Source organism: Aythya marila (assembly GCF_965140915.1).
Source record: "Aythya marila genome assembly, chromosome: 4".
In the NCBI taxonomy this organism is placed as follows: domain Eukaryota; kingdom Metazoa; phylum Chordata; class Aves; order Anseriformes; family Anatidae; genus Aythya; species Aythya marila.
Window position 1 is genome coordinate 9476749 of NC_139045.1, and position 9430 is coordinate 9486178.

General features: G+C 47.3%; 1 protein-coding gene across 1 annotated transcript in view; it reads right to left on the minus strand.

Moving 5' to 3' along the window:
• Positions 1-3102, minus strand: part of PDLIM5 (PDZ and LIM domain 5) — a 130137-nt gene extending 127035 nt beyond the window's left edge. Inside the window, 2 exon segments of the mRNA XM_082758810.1 lie at positions 384-519; positions 2925-3102. Coding sequence (XP_082614936.1) covers positions 384-479 — 96 coding nt within the window. The 5' untranslated portion in view covers positions 480-519; positions 2925-3102.
• Between the last annotated feature and the right edge of the window lie 6328 nt (positions 3103-9430).

Here is a 9430-nt window from a genome sequence, read left to right on the forward strand (position 1 = left end):
TTTTTTTCTCTGCTGCCTCCCATGTGAACTGCACAGGCTCAGCCCCACGCAGAAAACAGCCCGTTTCCTGCCAGCCTCCCATTGCTGTTCTCTGAGGGTGCGCAGGGAGGGGAAATCAAGGGTGCTTTCTGTTTGCTTCATTGCACAAATAAGAATGTGGATAAAACAGCCATCTCTGATGAAAACGTACAGTTTCCTTGGAGCCTTCAAACTACGCAGAAGTCGTATTTTACCAGCTTTGTCCCCACCGGCAAACAGCCCCTCTGTGCCATGGGGCAAGTTGAGCCCAGCACCCGTAATTCATGGCTCTGCAGTCTGAAGGCTGCAGGCAGACCACAGCATAACAGACAACTGCACACAAGCAGAGAGGTAAATGCACTCACCCGAGAGATGGACAGGGGCATGTTGAAATCCTTGCCACCTTGGAGCCTGAAGCCCCAAGGAGCCGGGCCGACAAGAGACACGGTATAGTTGCTCATGGTGTTCAGTGTTCAAGGATCCAAGCCAAAGAATCGATGCCTGTGGAAGAGCATTATGCTTTTAATTTAAAGAAAATAAATATAAAAGTCACCATCTACCATTTTAACATCTTTATTTCCATACAATAAGAACAGCCAAAAATTCATTCCAGGTCTGTCATTACTTATACTTTTATTCCTCATACACTGTTGTCTTTAATAGCTTAGGAAGAAGCATAAGGAGCTGTTCACACGGGCTTAAGACTTAAGATCTCTGGTGCTAAAGAACTTGGATCTCAAGAGAGGCACATAAACATTTGACAAGTACTTCTTACTAACAGAATATTGAGGGGAGGGGGGGCAAACCTCAATGTTGGGACAAGCATGAATTGATAATATCCATTAAATCCAAGTACAGAAGAAACTCCCAGCACCGACACATTCATTTCTAACAAAATAAGTACCACATGCTGAAATGTCATCAGCTCAGAACTTGTTTCTAAACACATTATGGTCTGACAGCTTTAAAACGATGTCAAAATGTCACAACTTTGAGGTTAATCAGAAGAAAATAAAAACCCTGACTTTGTTTTTACAGCGTAACTTTATATTGGTATAACAATGCTACAGATGAAACACATGTTAACAACAAGACTCACATTTAGCAAAGTTAAAATACTCACAGCTGCATCTTAATGCCGGGGAAGAAAAAAAAAAAAAAAAAAAAAACACAAAGCAAAGCCCAAGTATCTCCCTCCCCTCCGCACAAATGCGGGCAACAAATTACCTTTAAAAGGCAACCTCTGCACTTAATTGCCACTCAGAGTCAGAGATAAGGGCTTCAGTTTCACCTCAGATAAGTAACATTACAATGACATCTTAGGTAGTGGATCCCATCTATTTTTGTATGGTTGAAGCGAGGCAAAGTACACACCAGCGTGCGCGGGTGTAAGCCTACACCGTAGCACAGCCGGATTCCAGGCTCATGCATTGACATTTAAGGTGGCACCCCAGTCAAACTGAAGAAAGCAGGCTGCAGACCCACCAAGCTGAGTGTGACCTCTTCAAACACAGGTGGGAAATTTTATTTTCTTTTTTTCTTTTTGAGGCAGTAGATTTTGAAAACGCAGCCCAGCCTCGTCAGCTGCCCGAGGTGCCACCGCAGCCATGTAGGTGCACAGAAGGATATTTAAAGTCACTCCCCAAGAGGTGTCGGTAGCACATGTTTCTGGGTTCACCCCACAGAACCACAGAGACCTGCTGCTCTAAATCATAATTTCTAAGTCTGACAGCAGAGCTTGCAGCCATGCTCACGCTGACAGCCATTCAAATAAGCCAAGCACAGCTGCTGGCCTGAGATGGGACAAGGAGATAGCTCTGAGGAAGCAGAAGCTGAGCTACCTGGGCAGCTCTGGCCCCATGAGCTGTCTCAGCACACCCCGAAATGCCTCAGCAGGCACCGGTGTATATAGAGGGGAGCGCACACCCTGACCCTTCCTGCAGCTGGAGAGGAGGAAGGAAAGAGAAAGCCTCCACTGAGTGCGAGCTGGGTCTCTCCCTCAGCACTGAAGCAAGAGCTACAACTCTAACTCCTCCTGAAAAGAGGATTTCAATTAGTCACGGGCTTCTTTCTGTAGGAAAGTAGCAACGCCTTTCGTTCCCTCTGAATGAGGTCCACCCTGGTGACAGGTCACCACAAACCACAGCCACATCTAGCGAGCGGCACATGTGCCAGAAGCAGAAGGCTTTACCTAGCAGCCCAAACTGGGGGGAAAAAAAACTGCACAAGCCTTCAAAGTGTAACAGCTAGTTACAATAACACCATTAGTAAAAGGTTAAGTCACATTAGGAAAGGACACAGGGTTTTTTCCTCCCCGTTCAAAGCAAACAGAGTTGGGAAGAGACTGCTGGCTGAAACGCTGAGCACGGCTCTCAGCATCCCTCACCTTTCCTTTCTCACCCCTCGATTCTGCCGTGCCCGCACCTCCAGCCTTACAAACTGAGCAGGAAGGAGCGGCAGACCCCGACGGACAACCCCAAATTTAATGCCACGCACTTCTTACAGCACGCCAGGGCAGCACCTACGAGAAAGCGCTACAACCCACCAACCCCGCCTTGCACAACCGAGCAGCCAAGGGCGAAATTGTGCAACTTGCGCCTATTTTATCAAACTCTCGCTAACTCGGGCCACGGCGGGGGGGGGGGAGGAACTTCAAAACGCAGAGCCGGCACGGACCCCAAGCCCCGGCTATCTCTCTGAGACTGCCTCCAGCAGCTCCTGAGCCCCGTGCCGAGCCGTGCCAAGCCGAGCCGAGCCAGGCAGCCCGTCCCCGGGGCAAGCGACCCAGCGGCACCCCGTATCCGCATAGACACGGGACGCCCCTCCAACCCCACTCGGGACCACGGTAACATTACAGCCCACGGTGAAATTAAGCTACGAGAAGCCCCGCAGAGTTTCAAACCCACCGCCCAACCTGCCGGCTCTACCGCTCCTCCTCCTCTTCTTCCTCCTCGCCCCTTCGCCTCTCGCTCACCACCCGGTGCCTGCAGGGCGCGGAGCGTAGAGGACACCCGCGGCGTCTGCCAGGCGGCGGCTCCGTCCCCCCGCTCTTGTTTGCACTTCCGTCTGCTGCTGCTCCTCCCCCGGCACGGCTCGGCTCGGTTTGGCTCAGGACGGCTTGGCTCGGCTGGGCTCAGCACGGCAGGGACGGGAGCAGGGGCGGGGCGCGCCCGGAGCCGGGCGCGGAGCTGGAAATCCTCAAATGCACCGCTCCCGGGCGGCCCTGGAGTTCATTATTATTATTAATTATAAATAATAACCATTTTTGAATAGGGAAATGCGCTTTTTCTGTTTGTTTTCTTTATTTTTTTTTTTCTTATTTTACCTTGCGCACATCTACAGGCACACCTGTGAAATGCAAGGGCCAACGAAAGGGTGTTGGGTCTCTGCACATTGCCATCCCCAAAAGTGTCCCCCCCAGCACACAACAGGCACCGTATGTGTAGACTGCCACAGCTGTCTTACAGGGAAATTTCTCCAAAAAGGGCAAAACTTTGCTTTATTTTCAACGGAGTAATATAACAGGGATATAAGCGCCTCCCAAAGTACATCAAAACTGAGAACAGCAGTGAGGCAGGAGAAGTGCTTAACCAAAACACAATGCTGGCACAAGAACACTTGGGTATAAAGTGACCACGAATAAATTCACTTAGGAATCAATAATGAGGAAAGGGAGGTTTCTGTAGGAGTGGGTGCAAGGAATCAAACTGGTTTTAAGATGAAGCTTGATCAGATTATGAAAAGAGTTATGCCATGGGCTTGCCTGCCAGCAGAATAGTTATTTATCACAAAGACTTTCAGACTGACAACCCACAGCCTCGTTTGGTCAGAGGCAGGCCAAGGAGCATGCTGCAGTGCTTTACTGACCTGCTGGCTGATGTTTTGCAGTGGGAAGAAGCAGGGTGAAGATGCATCAGCGATAACACTGCAGGTTCAGCTGTGTCTCACAGCTGAGGGAGGCTTGAGGTTCCCTCCCTTCTCTGTTTCCCATTCATTAAAAGTGATTACAAATGAAAGTGGTTGGGAAAGAGACAGGCATCTCATTAGCAGCAGCACCATAACTGCAATAATTTCAATCTGCTCTTCAAGCATAGATTTGCTGAGGAGAAAGAGTGCAGAATAAAAGGTTTAAATCTGAGTTTATCACAGCCATTGCAACACAATTCTTTACCATAATCCCACCCAGCCTATCTGTCCTTGTTTAAGAATAAGGTGGCACTGTCCCTCATCCTCCTAGTCTTAGTTTTGTGAGCTTTAATAGAGAGGTTTTAATGTTGTCCCTGGGAGCTGCGCACCCCCTTAGCTGTCCTGACTGAGCCAAGTGCCTGTCCCTCACACCACATCTCAACAATAAAAGCATCCAAGACCCAGACTAATATACCAGAACAACTCTTCTGGAAATCTGTCCTCCTTACCCTGCTCTGTTCACATTAAAAATGTCTTTAATCAGGCAAAACTGAAAATCCCCATTACACACACACACAGACTCTCTCACATGACTTTAATTCACGGAGGTAAAAATTCCCCATCCCAGGGATTTTTCATTGTGTCACAAGGACCTTAGGTCACCCTCATGCTGTTTCATTTATTAGAAGAGAAAGAGCTCCAGGACCCTACTCCCCAGTGTGACCCACGTGGTGCCTCCAAGGTCAGCATGTCCCTGTGCCAGCCGGCTGGGCAGCAAGCTGCTCACAGCTCACCGGAGCACATAGCCCAAAGTTTTGCACTTATCCTGGGCTACCAGCTAGCCACATCAACAAAAACTATCCTTTTCCACTTCATTTCTCCAAAAGCCTGTGGCTTTTATTTGTAGATGAATCACTTGCCCGAGCTAGGTGGGGACAGGCCATCTCAGGACTAACTCAGCAGGACTGAAGAGGAACTCACAGGGAGGCTTTGGCTGGTGGGCATCCTTAGTGCCACCTTGCCCATCTTGTGTTGTGCCCATCCACCACATCCTGGCCACCATCGCATCCTGGCCAGCATTGCTCCCAGCTGATGGTCTTTGGGGCTATCACCACTTCTACACAGCCTGATCCACTTGTGACAAATGAGCCTATTTTCCCTCGCACCCTCCAGAGGCTGTTTGAGACCCCATCATTCTTGGTCTGCTTTCAAATGTTCTCCTCTTTGAGAAAGCTTTTCATTAGGGATGAATGGTGAAAGGAGAGATAGCGAGTGGAGGACAAACCTCAGCAGCAGCCAGAACCATGGCCTGCCTGTTCTTCCTACTGCTGCCGTGTTTCAGACAGAGCTTGCATTTTTCCCCCCTGAATGAGGAAGGAAGAAGTCTGGAAATTAATTAAATGCAGTAGTCATCTAGCCACGCAGATGCAGCCTATCTCAAAATTACTCAGGCACTTAAGTCTTGTTTAAATGCTAATGAAATGCCTTAGGTGCTGGGTAATGGGTACTGCAGAACCTGCTGGAGAACATCACCTGCGGTCCTGAAGTACACAAAGGAACTCATAAATGCAAAAAGAGACCATAAATTATGAACAGATTAACAATGCACTGGGAAATAATTCTCAATTAAACGGCAGTTAATCTAACACTTGCTTTCTGTGTGCTGAGACAGAGAACTGCAGGCTGTGTTTGTGCTGCACTACTACTTTCACTTTTGCTTTTCTTCCAGAGGTAACGTTATTGCAAGTTGTAGTCAGTGTCCGGCTGGATCCAGCGTGAAGTAACCCTCTCTTTAGGGTTAATTCACTCTAAATGTGAATTAAGAATGTGAATATCATCCCTGGCCTAAGAGCTTATTCCAAGATAACTCTCTGCCCAGCAATGAAATGCATTAGGCATGTTCTAAGTGTTTCTGAGAAGCTGAGGCTGCAGTCAGCTTTTTGACAGGGTGAGCGTTTATGCTACAGTCGTGGTGAATCCTAAACCGCCTCAAACTGGTATCACAGAAACATCTTAATTTTCTTGTCTTATTTTTTATTTTCTTTTTCCTGTCCCTGGTTTGCAGAGATACCCAGCACTGAATTACTCTCCCATGCATCCTGTCAATCACCCTAACTCCCTAAAGACTTGTTTCCTTGTGCAGGAGCAGACACTGAGCAGCTGAGCCCACACAATTCACTTTGTGTCAGCTTTGTTAGTCAAAAATAAAACAAAACAAAAACCAAACACAGTCAAGTTTACCTTATCTCTCCTCTCACTTCTCACCTTTTTTTTTTTTTTTTTTATTTGTTCCTCCCCTGTTTTTCCTCTGGGTGTGCCATCCACCCTGACTTGTCCTCAGCTCGTTTTTCCACCAGCTGCATATTCTGACCTTACTGCTTCAATTTCTATAACAGTTTCACTCATAATGCTGCCGCTCAGTCCAATTTTAAGCCTGTGGCTTTCATTAGATTGAAATATCAACAACATTAGTCTTCCCACTTCAGACAGACAGCCATTCAAGCTCTTACTGCTATAAGCAGATTTATGGTCTTTTTCTTTTGCATCCTGATTTCTTTTTTATTTTAGCTTATCAATCCTTTTTGTTTGTTTTTAATAGCACTTCTCTTTTTAAAGAAAAAGTAATAGCTACTAATAAAATAGCCCTTATTCACTGCGTCCCCCTGAAATGCAATAAATCATGCAAACAAAGGAAATAAGTATGTCATTACCTGGCTCCTTTGCAGTGACTGAGCAGGCACATTCAAAGCTTGGTCATCCACCCCAAAACTGGAATCTACTCCAACCTATTTTATTTCTCCATCCCAGGGATAGGAAGGGCCACCTATATGCAGGCCACAGTCTGTGCTACAAGTTAAATATTTCTCCCCTGCTAGCCTGGATGAATGCAACTCCAACCCAATCTCTTTGTTTTGGGTAACATGAAGGGCCCTTTGAGGAAGTCCAGGTTACTCCCTTGTCATGTTAAACCTGGGCTGTTTTAGGGGCTAAAATCTGCTTCATCCTCAGCCCTGTGTGGTGGTTTTACTCAGGTGGGCAGCCCAGTTCCACCACAACTGCTCTCTCACTCCCCCTCCTCAAAGGAAAAATACAATTAAAGGAGAAATATACGATGCAAAGTGCTCAAGAGTTGAGATAAAGACAGAGATCTCTCAACAATTATTGTGATGGGCAAAACAGACTCAGAGTAGGAAGACAGTAAGATTTATTGCCTTTTACTAACAAACTAGAGAAGTGAGAAACAAAGGAGAAAAACCAAAAACACCTTCCTCCCACCCACCCTCTTGCCCCTCCTCCCCCTGAGTGGCCCAGGGGACCAGGGAATAGGGGCTGTGGTCAGTTCATGATGCTTCATCTCCACTGCTCCTTCACACTCACGCTTTGCCTCTGCTGCACGTGGGGTCCCTCCCATGGGATGCCATCCTTCCTGAACTGGTCCTGCATGACTTCTCACAGGCAGCAGCTCTTCAAGAAATGCTCCAGACATGGATCCGTACCATGGGGTCCATCCATCCCCCAGGAGCAAACTGCTCCAGCACAGGTCCCCCACGGGTGGCAGCTCCCCCCACACCCCTGCTCCTGCGTGGGCTCCTCTCCACGGGCTGCAGCTCCGGCCCGGGGCCTGCTCCTGCGGGGGCTCTCCATGGGCCTCAGCCTCCATCAGTGCAGGTCTACCTGCTCCACCGTGGTCTCCTCCATGGGCTGCAGCATGGACATCTGATCTGCCATGGTACTCCATGGGCTACAGGGGGACAGCCTGCTTCACCATGGTCCTCATCACAGGCTGCAGGGGAACTTCTGCTCCGGTGCCTGCAGCACCTCTCCCCCTCCTTCTTCACTGACTGTGGTACCTGCAAGGCTGTTTCTCGCTTCTCTCTCTTTCTCCCAGCTGCTGTGTAGCAGCCTTCCCCCCCCCCTTTCTTAAATCTGCTCTCACAGAGGTGCAAACATCATCACTTGCTGGCTCGGCTCTGGTCAGCTGCAGGACCCTTATCTAACACAGGGCAGCTTCTAGATTCTTCTCACAGAAGCCACCCCTATGGTCCCCTGCTGCCAAAACCTTGCCACATAAACCAACTACATTCCACCCCTCACCTCTGTGAAAAGCATATTTAAGAATAATCACAATATTCTCTTACTTTACAATCATCACACTCTTCACAAACTTCTCTTACATCAAAAAGAAAAAGAATTCCCCACACCAAAATAAGCATAACATCATCACAACACCAGTGAGGTGGACACACACCACCCCTGGGCCCTGTGAAGCATTTGCCACCAGGTACAGCTGGTGTCCATGGGCAGTAAACATTTATATGTGCAAGGAATCAACTCTCAGAGGAAGAAATGAAACCAGTTCTTCCAAATTCCTGTGCAGCTCTCGACTACCGGATTACCCTACCCCAGACTGTCATACCCCTTGCTGTTCCTTAAACCACACAAATGCATGGAAAAAACCCTCAGACTTCATGTTTCCTATTTTTGAGACAGCCTAGCACGATACAGGAGCAGCTACTTCAATCATCTACCCACTAAGGAAAATTTCCTTTTCCTTAATGGCAGGGAAGGGTTTCTGCAGGAATCCGTGGCTTGGTGTGGTTTAATTGCCGTCCATCAGCTGTGCGGGAAGGGCTTGCTGAGTGATGTCTCAAAGCAAGGCTTGACATCCGCCACGATCACCAATTATGTAGGGCTTGGCAGGTAAACATCCAACCCTTCAGAGTGATCCGTGCAGTTATTTATATTAATTAATGCCATGGGAGAAGAGGTGCAGCTCAGCCTCTAATCTTTTATGTAAGGTATTGCAAGGGAGGGGATAGGTGCAAGCTGGAGCATGATGAGTGCTTTGCCTGGCAGCTGGGGAGCAGCCTGGCACAGCTCAACCCTGACACCATTTCTCCTTTCTTCCCACCAGCACCACTAATTCAGTCATCAACAGCCACAGGCAGCCTTTTCCCAAGATCCATTTGCAGTTTGGCCAGAGGTGGTCTGAAAATGCCCTTTGGGGCTGTCATTGTAAGTCAGTCAAAGCACTGCAGCTGATTCTATGTGGTCTTTTTTTGTCGTTTGTTTGTTTTTTATACTGTTACAGATATCAAGGTAGTCCAAACTGGTGAAATTTGAATGTATCAACAGGTCCAACAACGCATTTACAAAGGTACAGAAAATAACTAAATAAACAAACATAGCTTGCCTATTGCACTGACTGATCTAACCATTATAACCATTTAGGTAAACCCATTAAAAAAACAAAACAAAACAAAAAAAAAAAACAACAACAACAAAAAAACAAACAAACAAACAAAAAAAAAAAAACAGCATTTAGAGAAACCTCTCTAGGCCTTTGCTACCACCTCTAAACTTATATTTCTCTGGGGAAAAATAAATAAATAAAGTAAAATAAACTATCCATGAGAGCAGTGAGACCTGAAAACATGTCAAAGAACTCTTATTTTAGCCACTGGCAACAAGAAATATTAAAGCAAGTAATAGCTATTCCCACGGT